This window comes from Bos javanicus, chromosome 9, assembly GCF_032452875.1.
Source record: "Bos javanicus breed banteng chromosome 9, ARS-OSU_banteng_1.0, whole genome shotgun sequence".
Classification (NCBI taxonomy): domain Eukaryota; kingdom Metazoa; phylum Chordata; class Mammalia; order Artiodactyla; family Bovidae; genus Bos; species Bos javanicus.
Window position 1 is genome coordinate 70,390,060 of NC_083876.1, and position 15,417 is coordinate 70,405,476.

The 15,417-nt window shown below is 40.7% G+C and overlaps 2 protein-coding genes across 3 annotated transcripts in view; both read right to left on the reverse strand.

Moving 5' to 3' along the window:
- MOXD1 (monooxygenase DBH like 1) overlaps positions 1 to 1,873 on the reverse strand; it is a 97,439-nt gene extending 95,566 nt beyond the window's left edge. The window contains exon 1 of one of the 2 annotated variants that reach the window (XM_061428005.1): positions 1,552 to 1,873. In XM_061428005.1, the coding sequence (XP_061283989.1) occupies positions 1,552 to 1,815 (264 nt within the window). In that variant the 5' untranslated portion in view covers positions 1,816 to 1,873. The remainder of the gene's footprint in view (positions 1 to 1,551) is intronic. The other variant, XM_061428004.1, reaches the window with a different exon arrangement.
- A 3,825-nt stretch (positions 1,874 to 5,698) lies between these two features.
- On the reverse strand, positions 5,699 to 6,263 carry LOC133254354 (kynurenine--oxoglutarate transaminase 3-like; the record flags this gene model as incomplete). The annotated part of the gene is made up of 1 exon (XM_061428637.1): positions 5,699 to 6,263. A coding segment is annotated over one exon (519 nt), but the record flags the coding sequence as incomplete, so codon positions are not given.
- Between the last annotated feature and the right edge of the window lie 9,154 nt (positions 6,264 to 15,417).

Below are 15,417 nucleotides of genomic sequence, written 5' to 3' on the forward strand. Positions count from 1 at the left end.
GACAAGCAAAAATATGTGGCTCAATAGATGTTGGAATAAGGTACTGTCTACTTCATATCAGAAGAGAGCTGAATTACTCAGCTAGTGAGGCCTGTGTTTGGGGTCAAATTCTTGATTTACAAATTTAATGTCTGAGATGCTGCAGGAGGATTAAATTTATACATGAATGACTTCAACGGTGTAATTCTCATAAAACTTTATTGGAGTTGTGCTTATTTGGGGGAGGAAAGGACTAATTCATGAAAAAATAGACAACGGAAGGGTTTTAAAGTTTTTATTGCTGTCATTTTTAAAACTTCTAGCCAGTTAACAGCTCATTGCCAGAATTAGCATTAAAAATTAATGGCAATCAAACTTAGACGTCAGAAATAAAATTACTGAGAAATGCTTTTTGGAATTTATCAGGTACATCGATTTTACTATCATCAAAACGTAATACATAGCCAGAAGAACTAGCTTTCATATGGATTAAGAGACTTTTAGCAAAGGGCAGTATTTTTGGATGAACTTTGATAAGCAACACTATATTCACCACGATGTTATATTATAGTGGAGAAGTGTTCAAATGTTGGTCAAGATCAAACAGACAAAAATGTCCAAAAACCTAAGCATCTAATCATTCCGATCACTTCAACTCTTTTTCAATTTTTTTTCCTATTCATTAAAATATCTGTGAACGGGCAACGTCTCTACTCTGGCTCTTTCAAAGCAAAACGGTAGCTGTCAATTTAATTTTGTCAGCTATTAAATAAAGTAAGTGGCATCACCGACTCGATGGACAAGTTTTGAGTAAGCTCCAGGAATTGGTGATGGTCAGGGAAGCCTGGCGTACGACAGTCCATGGGGTCGCAAAGAGTCGGACACGACTGAGCGACTGAACTGAACTCAAAATAAGTGAAACGTTTTGTCACTTAATATGGGGTTTTGCCTGAAGACTTCAGGTTTTGTAGGTTTCGCAGCTTCCTAAACGGCTCCCAATAGCAAGTTCCTAAGGATTCTTGGGGACCTTTCAGTCATTGCTGGCATGAGGTAGCTGACCCAGCCCCAGAGTTGGGAAGCTTCAGAAAAGCCTTCTGAGATCCACGATTCTAGACAGCTAGACAGCAGATGCCAAAACTCTCCGGTCCCTTCAACCCTGAGAGCCGTCCCGTAGATCCCCAAAGCCCAAAGATGTCTCCTTAACCATCAGGGATGACTGGTGGTGCGTGGCAGGTGTGCACTTGGGGCATGTATTAATTGGGGCGCAGGGGACAGGAAAGTGTTCAGAGACGGAAAGCTAGCCCAGGGTTACCGTGTTCAGCTTTCCGGGGGCTGGGCGGCGGAGTTGGGAAGTCCAGCCCCAGGGGCCTTGGGCTCCGGGGTGCAAGAGCGAATCGCAAAGGGTAGGGGAAGCCGGGCTGAGGCTGCGGGGATACGGGGCACACGGCGGCCAGCTTCCGCCGGAGAGAAAGCCGGGTGGCCCAGGGCGCCCCCCAACCGCGCCTGCCTGCCCAGAATCCGGACCGGCGGAGGCTCGGCGGGGCAGCTGCAGGAGGGTATATACGCGCTTACCTGGAGGTAGGGCCGCCCGCGGGCCACCCCGCCCACGACGATGTCGGCCGCGGCCATGGCCCCGGTGGACGAGAAGCCGAAGCCCACGTAGCCGGCGGTCCGCACCTCGAGGCGGAAGGCGAGCCGGCCGCCCCGCGGGCCCCAGCTCAGCCAGTACTTGCCCTCGGAGTCGAGGAGCGTGCGGTGCGGGAAGGGCCAGCCCGAGCCCCCCGCCGCCGCGCGGGGGAGCAGCCCCCACAGGAGGAGCAGCGGCCAGCGGCACATCCTCGGGCGCGTCCAGCCCACGGGCACCTGGGCTCCCGCCGACTGGAGCGCGGAGGGCGCACGCGGAGCGGCGGCGCGAGCAAGCGGCCTGGGACCGCCCCCCGGCCCGCCCGCCGGGAGGGGCCGCAAAGTCGCTCTCCCTCTCAGCCCCGGCGGTCTGCTGCTGAGCCGCCGACTCCATCCGCGACCCGCCCTTCCGGTCCATCCACCTGCCGCCTCGCGCCCCCGACTTTGCTGGTCCCCAAGGTCTGATTCAGTGGGGAGCGCAGTGACGGGCGTCCTGGAAGAGGAGAGGAGGAGGCAGAAGCCGAGGACCGGGGGTCGACAGAAAAGGAGCGCGGAGTGCTAGTGCTTGCCTGGGCAGTGTGGGCACGTCGCGGGGAACAGGGGGTGGGGATCCCAGGGGAAAGAATCAGAGATTGCTGAGCGAGGGCAAGTTTAGCTTAGCAGAGGTGGGGAGGACCTGAGTAATCAGAGGAATAATCCTGGGTTTGATGGACAGCAAGTGAGAGAAAGTCCCGTCCAGGGTAACTGCTTGACATCTCGATATTCGCTGCATCGGAAACCATTGTAAACAGCGATGCCCTTAACCCCACGGTTCACCTCCACCAGCGCATTTGGTTCCTGACCCCAGGAGTCAGTGCCCTGAGGCTTGCCTCTTTATGCCTGGTTTTTGTTTGGTTTGGTTTGGTTAGGAGAAATTCTGCCAAAGTACTCAGCCGTCAGCAGAGTAGGTCAAGGTTGAAAAATCATTTGGGAGTTAAATTGTAATTTGAAGTCTTCCTACTATTTCAAGTTCTGGCCATAGTCGTGTTTGTCAAAAAGTGTTTTTGCCTCTACTTTTACCCACATCACTCCTGTCTTCAGAATGCTAATTACTCAGTGTAACTGCAAATTACCTTCTTTATTCATTCATTTATTTATATTCTAAGAACGTTCTAAAACGTTCTAAGGTGGCTCATAAGATACAAATAATACAGAATAGAAAAATAAGAGCGGATATCAGATGAAAACAGCATGGGCAGGAAGAATATACAAACGGTGCTATTTGCGCTGCATTTGGAAGCTCCACACAAGCTGCCTACTTTGTCTCTTAGAGTCATGTTTCAGCCTGTTTTTTCTTGCTCTTGTTTTCTCTTCCCGTTCCTTTTCCTGTAACTTTCCCAGAGTTACCAGCATGCATCAGAACTGTGCTCTCCCAACGACTCAGGCATATTTGACTAATTCCAGAAGGCAACCTTCCAGTGGGTCTGCTTACCAGGGAGTTCAGGAAATTGCTTGAGAGGGGATTCATCTCAAGGAGAGAGGGGACAGAAATCTATAAGTTTAGCCAATGACAATAGACCAGAGAAGAGAGGTGTTGAAACCTTGGGACAAGGCAAGAAATAAAAGAGCCTGTGAAGACTTAAAGAAACTGACCCGTTGAGAGTAGCCGCAGTAGATCCCTGGGCAGACATCAGAGGCAGCAGCATCAACTTCAGCAAACTAAGAATTTCATCCTTAGAACTGAGATTTTACAAGTACAGGGGTGTGGTTACTGCTATGGCTCTAGCCAGGAAGAGAAGAGGAATACAGAGAGAGGAACAAAATGGTGGTGCTACATGAAACACAGGGATTTCAAGGGAGTTATGTCACTCCAGAATGATCAAAGGCAAACTTCCTCTTTGGTGACCCTACTTTTTATTCCTAGCATAGAGGAGCCTGGAACATGTGGTTACATCTACTTCATTGGTGGGGGGAGGGGTGTTATATAAATTCCAAATTCACATCTAGAGTCCGATCCCTGTTTATTGTTCTGGCTTTACCTTCCATCAATCATTCTCATATCACTCACCCATTTCCCACTAGAAGGACATATAAAAATTGCCTCTAGAATCCTAAAAGAGAGCCCCGCTCTCTCCCATCACTCTGCCTTTTCAGATTGCTCATGCTCTGCCACACTTGCCTTTTCTTCCCTCCATTCTTTGAAGTATTTTCTAATCCTCCTTCCCACATTTCCATCAGATTGTGTTGACCCTTACACAGTGGGACTGATGTCCATGGAATGTTCTCTTCAGACCTCACTCCTAACATTTCAGTGTCTGTCTATAGACAGTTTCCTTCAGGAGCCTTTTGGATCAGAAACAGATTCTGGTTCCTTATTCTAACCCATTGCCTAGAATATGGACCACCATGCAATAGGTGCTTAATAAAGACTTGTAGGAAGAATAAATAGATGCATTTCAGATCCTCCAGGAAGCATCCTCTTAACAAAGATGAGCTGTGAAGGGAAAGCTTGGCCCCCTATGTGATCAAATGCTCTGCCCTGCCCTGGTATAAAGGCAAAATAGAAAAGCGACCACACACGAATACACAAAACAGAGTCTTAAATCATTTTATTCTTTCATCAAGTAAGATTGTTGAATGTGAAGTTATTGCCTGTTGCTTGTCTGCAGCTGGCATTGCAGCTAAAGCACCCTGAATGCTCAAGAACTATTAAAACTAATAGAATCATCTTGAGATTAGATCAACAGAACATTATTAGCATAATTCACCTTCAAGAGATCCATTCTGCCTTGGGTTGAATTACCCAGTAAATGAAGACAAAAGAGACAATTTTATCTAAGTGTGCTTTATACGCTGAGTGGGTTCCCTGGATCAAAATCATCTCCCCATTCAATTTCATAAACTCTCAGTTTCCCAATTGGAAATTAATTACTGTACAACTGCTTGTTTTAAACCTTAAAGAAAGCAGGAAGAAAGCACTGGTCCATTAAAAACTCAGGATATATGGCCAAGAAGAGAATAAAATCAGTAGCAAGGGGTTTCAAATTTATTTATTCACTATTGTTTTTGTAAAAATAATACTTCTTTCTTATTTAAAGCTAAAGGTCAAGAAATGCAGGAAAATATGAGTAATAAAGTCAATTTAAAAATATCACCTGAAATTCCACCATCCAAAAATAACCCTTGTATGCATTCCAAGAACATCATTCCAGAACCTAGAGCCATTAAAACCTTGAAGGAAGAGCCTGTTGAATAGGAATTTGCAAAGAAACAGGTGAATTACTTTTGAAAAACTCCACTTGAAATAAAGAATGACTCTAAGCCTGCCAGTTCCAGTCACATTTTTTTAGGTTTCTTCTCTACACATGTATCTAAAAAAGAAACAGAAAAGAGATAAAACTGGAAATTCAGTGAGGTCTGACTTTAGTTCAGTACATTCAACCAAATTACTCATTCTTAAAAATGAGTCATTTTCTCACACTTTTCAATCAGGAATTTTAAATGTGATGTTTATTTTGAATCCTCACCCATTCTGATACACAGCATGCCATCAGCCAGTGCGACTGAATGCATGCTGGGCTTCCTTACCTTGGAACCCTTGCTGCTGTGGAAGGTTTATTTATATTTCCACATTTGTCAACTGCCAGGGGGAGGAGGAGGATGGAAAAATGAAAACTCAAGAGACCCTGACAAGCCAGTGCAGAGTCCTTGGTATGAACCAGGATTGTCTGAACGAGGTTATTTCATAGTTAAATATGGGAGTATCATAATTTTCCTGTCTACTTGTGCCTAAGGTGCAACAATAAGACTAAATATTTATAAAGTTCCTGTCTTCTAGGGAGCTCAAAGAAAAATATTTATATAAGTGATCTCAGCAGTTCTCCAGCAGTCAAATAGGGAAGCTGAAGCATTTTCTCATTTTTGTCTATTCACTAAGCCTCTTGTGTGGATAGCCTTAGTTAACGCACAAAAGCTGGTCACTGGTTCAAGTTAACACTGTGAGTCAGTGGTAGACAAGCCAAAAATAGAACTTTGGTTTCTTTCTTTTTCTTTTTTTTTTAATTATATACTTTCCCTAGCTCTCACTTCATATTCAACAACAAAAAAATAACTTTTTTTTTATATATTAGATTGTTTAATAGAAACAACACACTCTGTGTGTATCAAGAGTTCTGTCTACTCCATGGCTTGATGATTTCTTCAGCAGCATCCAGTGTACTGTCTTTTTTAATGAAGCAAAATCGCACAAATTTCTCAAACTGTAATTTGGTTTCTGCATTACAGAATGCTGAAACTGGGATGGCTGACAGTTTCTTATTTTTAATCATCCATTTCACGAATTTATAGTCATAAGTTTCATTGCTGTCCTTCATATCGAAGAGGTCTACATCTAGCAAAGACACGTCAGCAATGATGAAGTATCCCCCATCAGGAACTATGGGTTTTAGGCCAACACTTTCAAGTAAATGTACCATCCGATCTCTTTTTACTTCTAACTCTTTTGGCAAAGAATTGAAGTAACATTCTGGGTCATCCATGCGCTTGATGTCAATCCAGAAAGCTTGAGCCAAGGCTTCCTGTAAAGGGGTTGCACAAGTATAAACGGTGTTTTGCTGAACTGTCTGTAAATGTTTTATCAAATGTTTAGGACCAATGGACCAGCCAAGCTTAAAGCCACTATGTCATTATCACATAACTTTCAGATGGGCTGTTATTTTTCACATGAGCAAGATGCCATGATCTGCTATTAGCCCAGTATTATATTCCTTATCTTAATAATGGATGATACCAATGATGACAGTCATGTGGGTGAAGGTGAGGCCATAGTGCCTTTACTTTCATTAAAGAACTAAAATGGGTTTCACTAAGTTCTTGATGTTACTTTGAAAGTAAGTGCCAGTTGGGATTGAAAGATCACTTTTAGGCTCTTCCATATGAAGATAACAACAAGCAAACTGCTTTCTCTTTGCAAAACCTGCATTTTGGTATTATCTATAAATTGTTCTCTGAAATAAAACTGTTTCAACTAGAAAAGTAATAAAATATTCTTAGAAGAAAAAAATAAGCATACTTGGGGCTTCCCTGATGGCTCAGTAGTAGAGAACGTGCCTGCCAATGCAGGATACATGGGTTCCATTCCCTGATCTGGGAAAATCTCACATGCCACAAAGCAACTAAACCCATGAGCCACAACTACCGAGGCTGTGCTCGAGAGCCAGGGACCCACAAGTACTGAGCCCATGGGCCGCAACTACTGAAGCCTGTGAGCCATAGAGCCCAATGCTCCACAAGAGAAGCCACCACAGTGAGAAGCCTGCACGCTGCAGTGAAGAGTAGCCCCCCGCTCGCCGCAGCTAAAGAAAAGCCCGCATAGCAACAAGGACCCAGAGCAATCAGAAACTTAAATAAATAAATATATAAAAGTATAAAAAAATTACTCATTTTTATCACTAATGACCATCTTTTAGAATTTACCTTTATTCGTAACCATGATGTGTATCCATAACATGGTAGGGGAGAAACTGATTTACATCAGCACTTAGCCTATCGTATTGTAAAGTGAAATTGTTAGTCACTCAGTTTTGCCTGCCTGATTCTTTGTGACCCCATAGACTGTATGTAGCCCATCAGGCTCCTCTGTCCATGGGATTCTCCAGGCAAGAATACTCGAGTGGGTTTCCATTGTCTTTTCCAGGAGATCTTCCCGACACAGGGATCCAACCTGTGTCTTGTGTTTCCTGCATCATCAGGTGGATTCTTTACCACTGCATCCCCTGGAAAGGCCTTCTCTAGTCAATACTTAAATAAAAAAGGAAAAATGTGCATGTTTCTTTCCCATGCTACAAGATTTTATTTCTTTTCATTTTTAAATCTACACTCTAGTCTTAAGTCCTTGGAACTTTTCACATTTAAAGATCCAAATTAGAAGTTAAAGAAATTAATGATTAATTCACTTAGAAATTAAAGATTAATTAACTTAGCTTTACATAAACACAATTTAGTATTCCAAAATCATCTTTTTTTTTCTTTAGGTAATTAAGCAAAAGACTGTAAATTTTAAAACAAATAATCAAGTTGACTGTCACTGCTATACTTGACCAAATAATTGCTGCCACCTCACTTAGCAGAATTTGCCCAGAGTCTTTCAAAACCCCAGGCCATTACAAAATTAGCTTTAGGAGTAAAACCATTAATAATAAGAAGAACACAGGAGCAGAAGGAGCCCTATACTTTAGGGAAATTTCAGTGTACTCACAATGACCTCTTCATTTCTTCTCTTTGCCTTCCAGTGAGTTTATGGAAGTTAATATTTCATAAAACTAATTCCAACAGTGATCTTGAGACACCAAAAGAATAAAGAGTAACTGTTAAGACGAGGATATGGATAGAGTTAGGTATTGTTAGCCTTCGCAGTAAAATCATAATGATAATGATTGTCACAATAGTAACAATACATTTATTAAGTGCTGCAGGAATGTTACATGAATTGTCACATTTAATCGTTACAGTAACATTGCTGTTTCCTCCCTATCTGGAGGAAAGGGAGGGTGAAAAATACTTTCCAATTTATATAAAATCAAAGACAACAGGATCTCCTCTCAACTGTAAAGGAAGAAATTTCTTATAATACTAAATATTTATTAATTACCACAAACTATTACATGTCTTGCATGCATGCTAAGTCACTTCAGAAATGTCCGACTCAGGAATCAGGGATGGAACCTGTGACCCCTGCATTGGCAGGTGGATTCTTATCCACTGTGCCACTAGGGCCACTAAGTCCCTTCCACTTTAACTGTGATGTTTCAATTCAGTCTTGAAGAAATTCCTGTATCAATATATAAAAGGAAGTCATAAGTACACCCAAGTAAAGAACATTAATTTTAATTATTTGATTCTCTGTAAACAAGAGCAAACACCATGTGATAAAATGTTTATTATTTGAGCGGGTAAAGTTAGGCACACTGATAAACTATATGGTAGCCATTTCTTAAGGCATAGTTATCATCAATTCTGAATTAAGAATTGGTAAATCTTAATTCAGAATTAAGATTAAATTCTGAATTAAACTGACTCTTAATTCTTAATTAATCTAGAAAAGTGATTCCTTTTATATGAAATAATTACCTGAAAAGTATTTGTCTAAGGTAGTGTGAATTCTGTATGTTTCTTTGATGGCTGAGAATGCAAGGAGAAAGATTAGAAAAAGCAACAGACTGAATCCCACTGAATGAGTCAGAAGAGTGAGCAACGTGTAAAAATAAAAAGGACAAGAGTGTGACTTCCCTGAAGGTTCAGTGGTTAAGACGCCATGCTTCCAATGCAGGGGACGTAGGTTCAATCCCTGGTCAGAGAACTAAGATCCTACATGTCACATGGTGCAGCCAAAAAAAAAAAAAAAAGGGACAAGGGTGACGAGGGGAATACCAAAGTCCTGCCAACATCATTCCATGGCCTCAGTCCACATGATCACCACCTCTGGTTAGTCACCAATTTTAAGGTAACTCTCCATCCATGATAGCCATTGCTCTGACTTGGCTAGCTGGTGGTATGTCACAATAGAGCTTCTAAACCAGGACAGCAGAAGCTTGGGATGTCCCAACAGGTGATCCAAGATAGCTCTGCCCAATTAACATAAATCTTAATGAGAGAGAAGATGAGTTGGTGCAGACATGATTGTAGCAGTAGATCTTATCTAAACAGCCAGCCTGAAAAGGAAAGTTAAGATTAAAATAAAATTCAAGATATATATAAGATGTGATGTCCAATTTGTGAGGAGTCCTCTATGAAGTTTTGGTTAGAAGAAAGATTTCCATTGATAGAAAAAAATGTTAGGTTGAGGAGCACCAGAACTCTAAAGTCAGAAAGCTTAACAAAATTGTGATTTTTATAGAAGGAACATTTTATTATAAAATCAAGAAATTCCATTTGAGTCAGTTCTAGTGAGGTAGATGAACCTTGAGCCTGATATACAGAGTGAAATAAGTCAGAAAGAGAAAAACAAACATCATATTTCAACGCATAGGTATGGAATCTAGAAAAATGGTACTGAGGAACCTATTTGCAGGGCAGGAATAGAAGTGCAGACAGAGAACAGATTTGGACACAGTTGGCGAAGGAGAAGATAGGACAAATCAGGAGAGTAGCAATGAGACATATACATTACTATATGTAAATTATTGATAGATAGCTAACGGGAAGGTGCTGTGTAGAATAGGGAGCTCAACGTGGTACTCTGTGACAACCTAGAGGGGTGGGGTTGGGTGGGGGTGGGGAGAGGTTCAAGAGGGAGGGTGCATATGTATACTTATGGCTGATTGATGTTGTTGTAAAGCAATTATTCTCGGATTAAAAATAAATTTAAAAAATAATAATAAAATAAAAATTGTTCACCAGAAAAATTAAGAAAGTCTACTCAAATATTTGTTGTTCAGCTGCTAAGTTGTATCTGACTCTTTGAGACCCCATGAATTGCAGCACTCCAGGCTTCCCTGTCTTTCACTATCTCCCAGAGTTTGCTCAAACTCATGTTCATTGAGTCAGTGATGCCATCCAACCATCGCATTCTCTGTCACCCCCTACTCCTCCTGCCCTCAATCTTTCCCAGTATCAGGGTCTTTTTCAATGAGTCGACTCTTCTTATCATGTAGCCAAAGTCTTGGAGCTTCAGCATCAGTCTTTCCAGTGAATATTCAGGGTGGATTTCCTTTAGGATTGACTGGTTTGATCTCCTTGATGTCCAAGGGACTCTCAAGAATCTTCTCCAGTACCACAATTTGAAAGCATCAGTTCTTCAGTACTCAGCCTTCTTTTTGATCTGACCCTGACATCTATACTTGATTATTGGAAAAATCATAGCTTTGACTAGATGAGCCTTTGTTGGCAAAGTAATGTCTCTGGCTTTGTAATATGCTGTCTAGGTTTGCCATAGCTTTTCTTCCAAGGAGCAAGCATCTTTTAATTTCATGGCTGCAGTTAACATCCACAGTAATTTTAGAGCCCAGGAAAATAAAATCTGCCACTGTTTCCAATTTTTCCCCATCTATTTGCCATGAAGTGATGGGACTGGATGCCATGATCTTAGGTTTTTGAATGTTAAGTTTTAAGCCAGATTTTTCACTCTCCCCTTTCAACTTCATCAGGAGGCTCTTTAGTTCCTCTTCACTTTCTGCCACAAGGGTGGTGTCATCTACATATCTGAGATTGATGATATTTCTTCTGACAATCTTGATTCCAGCTTGTGATTCATCTTGCCTGGAATTTCACATGATGTTCTCTGCATAAAAGTTAAATAAGCAGGGTGAAAATATACAGCCTTAATGTGCTCCAATGTCAATTTTGAACCAGTCTGTTGTTCCGTGTTCAGTTCTAAATGTTGCTTCTTGATGTGCATACAGGGGAACATAAGGTGGTCTGGTATTCCCAACTCTAAGAATTTTCTACAGTTTGCTGTGATCCACACAGTCAGAGGCTTCTGAGTAGCCAATGAAGCAGAAGTAGATGTTTTTCTAAAATTTCCTTGCTTTCTCCCTGATTTAAAGAATGTTGGTAACTCGATCTCTGATTCCTCTGTGTTTTCTGAATCCAGCTTGTATATCTGGAATTTTTCAGTTTACATACTATTGAAGCCTAACTTGAAGGATTTTGAGCATAATCTTGCTAGCATGTGAAATGAGCACAATTGTACAGTAGTTTGAACATTCTTTGGCATTGCCTTCCTTTGGGATTGGAATGAAAACTGACATTTCCCAATTTTCAAATATATAATAGAAAGAAATGTTCACAGTACACATTCTCTAATGGAGATTATTTTTTTTTTAGTCAGTCTTTTGTGAATAGCCACCAGAATTTATAAGCTTCTGGATTTTTACCAATGATTAAAAATTATCAGGTCTTCCCTGGTGGCTCAGTGGTAAAGAATTCCCTTGCTGTTGCAGGAGACATGAGTCCAAGCCCTGATCCAGAAAGATCCCACATGTCAAGGAGCAATAAGTTTGTGTGCCACAACTATTGAGCACAACTATTGTGCTCTAGAACCAAGGAGCTGCAACTACCGAACTCATGTGCTGCTACTGAAGCTCCCGCACCCTGGAGTCCATGCTCTGCAACAAGAGAAGTCACTGCAATGAGAAACCCTCACACTGCAACTGGAGAGTAGCCCCTGAAGCAACAAAGACCCAGCACAGCCAAAATAAACAAATCAAATTATAAAAATTATCAGAGCAGTGGATGTTCATGAGAGGATAAAAAGATTTTCTTTTTGTTTTTTAATTTTATTTTATTTAACTTTACAATATTGTATTGGTTTTGCCATATATCAAAATGAATCTGCCACAGGTATACATGTGTTCCCCATCACATGTATAGTAGAGCAAAACCTTCCTAAGAAATCATCATGATTATACAACCCTATAAACAAATATTTTCTCAATTCCTTAGGGGATTAATCCCTTTATTTTTTATTTGAAATTTGTGAAATTTTCATTTAAACTGCATCCCAGGATGCTGTTTTATTCATTATACTTTTGAGAACCTATTATATGCCTGTACTTCTAAATGTTGGAGATACTGCTGAACAAAACTTATTAAAAAATTTCTATCCCTTCATGGAGCTTGCATTTTAGTGATTAGATCAGGAAGCATTAGAAGAAGAATCAAATTATAGGTAGTCAAAAACCAGACAAGTTTTTGAGGTGGATAAAGGACACATTTTTCTTTAGTATAAAACCATTTGTGAAATATTGTCACTTTCTTATTTTGAGTTCCATCAAAAGGAAGAACAAAATAAGGACCTCCACTCTCCTGAATAAATTGTGCTGAAATGTTTTGCTCCATGTGGTAAGAATTATCAGAACATGAAGAGCAACTAAAACAAAGCAAAAATTTGGGGGAAGAGTATTTACATAAGAGAGAACTGCATCAAGAGACTCTTAGTGGAGCCAAGACACAAAGTAAACCACCATAAAGAAACAATGCATCTAAAGAAACAAATGGAGATGTGCCATTCTGAGCAAGATTAGAGAGTGAGAATGAAATGCCAGTGCATGTCTTTATGTGATTACCCCAAAGTAGAGCTGTTTAAACTTATCAAATTAACTTACTAGGAAGCAAATTCAATCAACCAAATGAATGTTTAGGTATGACATTTTTAATCATTAACTGTGTAAATATTTTTATCTCCTCTGGTCTTATATTTACTCAAATTACTTGACATATAATCACTCTTTGGGTCCCCCTGTTTCACCTCACTTCCAAAGTCTTATTTCCTCTATGTCCTGACATCACCCTCTAGACTACTGCGTTGGCAACACACATGCACACCCACAAACAAACTTGATTAAATACATCTCCAATTTCATCATATATTTCATACCACATTTTTTTTAACTTAAAATTTTTTTTTTTGATTCGAGGATAATGGCTTTACAATGTTGTGTTGGTTTCTGCCATACAACAGCACAAATCAGTCATAACTATATACCCTCCCTCTTGAGCCTCCTTCCCACCCTCCATCCTACCCTCTAGGTCATCACAGAGCACCAGGCCAGGCTCCCTGTGTTAGGTAATAGCTTCCCACTGGCTATGTACTTTATACATGGTAGAGTATATATGTCAATGCTACTTTCTCAATTCGTCCCACCCTCTCCCTCCCCTACTGTGTCCACAAGTCTCTTCTCTGTGTCTGCATCTCCATTCCTTCCCTGCTAACGGGTTCATCAGTACCATTTTCCCAGATGCCATATATATGCATTAACATGTGGTATTTTTATCCACTTGTTTAAGAACATCTATATGTAAGGGAATAGCTGTATTTGCCCAGAAAACATACTTCTTTCTAATATCTTGTTCAGATGCTAAGTCGTGTCCAAGTCTTTGCAACCCCATGGACTGCAGCACGCCAGCTTCACTGTCCTTTACCATCCCCTGGAATTTGCTCAAATTCATGTCTGTTGAGTCAGTGATGCCATCCAACCATCTTATCCTCTGTTGTCTCCTTCTTCTTCTGTCCTCAATCTTTCCCAGCTGAGGGTCTTTTCCAATGAGTAGGCTCTTTGCATCAGGTGGCCAAAAGATTGGTGCTTCAGCATCAGCATCAGTCCTTCCTAATATCTACCTTATCCATTTCTGCAAAAGTTAAAACTCAGTTGCTGAGTCTACATTTGAAAACAAAACACAATTTTTAGCACCACAGTAGAAATTGAAATCTTTCTTTTGAAGCCCATATTTTCCTTAGCCCATTATTGAGAATCTTCTGAATATCCTGAAAAATACGATGAAATAATCTCTTTAACTCCCTCACAATCATAGTCTATTTATCAAATTGAAATGTCTGATTTAAATAGGTTCAGGTTCATATTGTAATGCACTATTTTGGTGTTTTCAAGTACAGCTGCACTTGGCGTTGCAGCATAGAGAAGATTACATTGGAAGCATTTTCAAATGGCATATACTTTTAATGTATGGTATTGAATTAAATAAACCCAGCTTGTGATGATAGTGATGAAAACAATCACAGTCACTTATGATTCTGTTTCTCTCCATTCCTCCTCCTTCTCCCCACCTTTGTCTTTCTCCCTCCCTCTCCCTTCCTTGTGTAATTTCTACAAGCAGAACACACCTAAAGGTAACAAGATATTAGTTCAAAATTTTATAAATAGAAGAGCATGGACTTTGGAGCAGAGAACCACCCAGAGCTGAACTTCAACCTTGCCACTTGCCAGCTGTGCAGCCTTCAGGAACTTAGTTAACTTCTCGGTGCCTCATTTTTTATCCCTTTTAAATTGTAGATAAAACTAATAGTTATTTCATAGGATTGTTAGGATCAAATGAACTCATGAATTCCTTAAAACCTGGCACTAGGAGGTACTTTTAAAGCACATGTTAAATAAATAAGCCTAAAAACAAAACTGTTCCTCACTTAGAAATTATTTCTCTAGAACAAAACTGTGGAAAGTTAGTCAAGCCACCCAGTTTTTTTACCTTCCGCATTGCACCAACCTTGCCCAACAAATATAATCTATTTCAAGAAACTGAAATTGATTCCTTCTTGTCTATTTAATTCACATTTGTAAACAAACATTCCAGAAGTTTTAGTGTTTCCATTCCCCTGGTCATCAACGTAAGGCAGGATTCTTTCTGAAATTAGATGACACTGAAGCAGCAGAGGGGAAAGAGAGAAAAGTATAGCAAAAGTGACTAAAAGTGAAATACAGGAAAGTAGAAGAAAACATTTTAAAATCTATAATTAAAAGCATGCACAGAGTCCTGTTGACCTCAGCTGACTCCAATAACAAGGTTACAAGAGAAGTGGTCTAGCTTTAACAGTAAATACAGAGGTGAACAGCTCCAGGGCAATCACATCAAAGGCAAAGGGAAAGAGCGGGTATGAAGGGGCCCCACCCAACCTCGAGATATGGGCTGGGTTTGACATCATTTTCCAGCAGACTAACCAAACAAGCAGTTTTGACCCTAAGTGCAAATCTTCACCAACCCTGGTATATGAGCCTGCAAATGATGTTACAGGCAGTTCCTCTTGAAGATCAAGGAGCACACAGAAATCAGAGGCAGATCTTTCATTCCCTTGTCTCTTGAGTGGTGACTTCTTGGGACCCTTGAGTTTGACTGGGATGAATAAAGACCCTCTCAGACTTGCAGACTCCCCCTGAGGCTTTTGACATCACTTGCCAAGCACTTGCTTTCTATGAGTAGCGTCATGTTGCCCTCTGACCTAGTTCTGAAAGTGTTCTGAGACAGCTATTCATTTGTAGGAAAGTTAAAATACCAATCTGGGGACCTAGGAAATCATTTTGAACTAGTCATTAATTCTGAAAATTT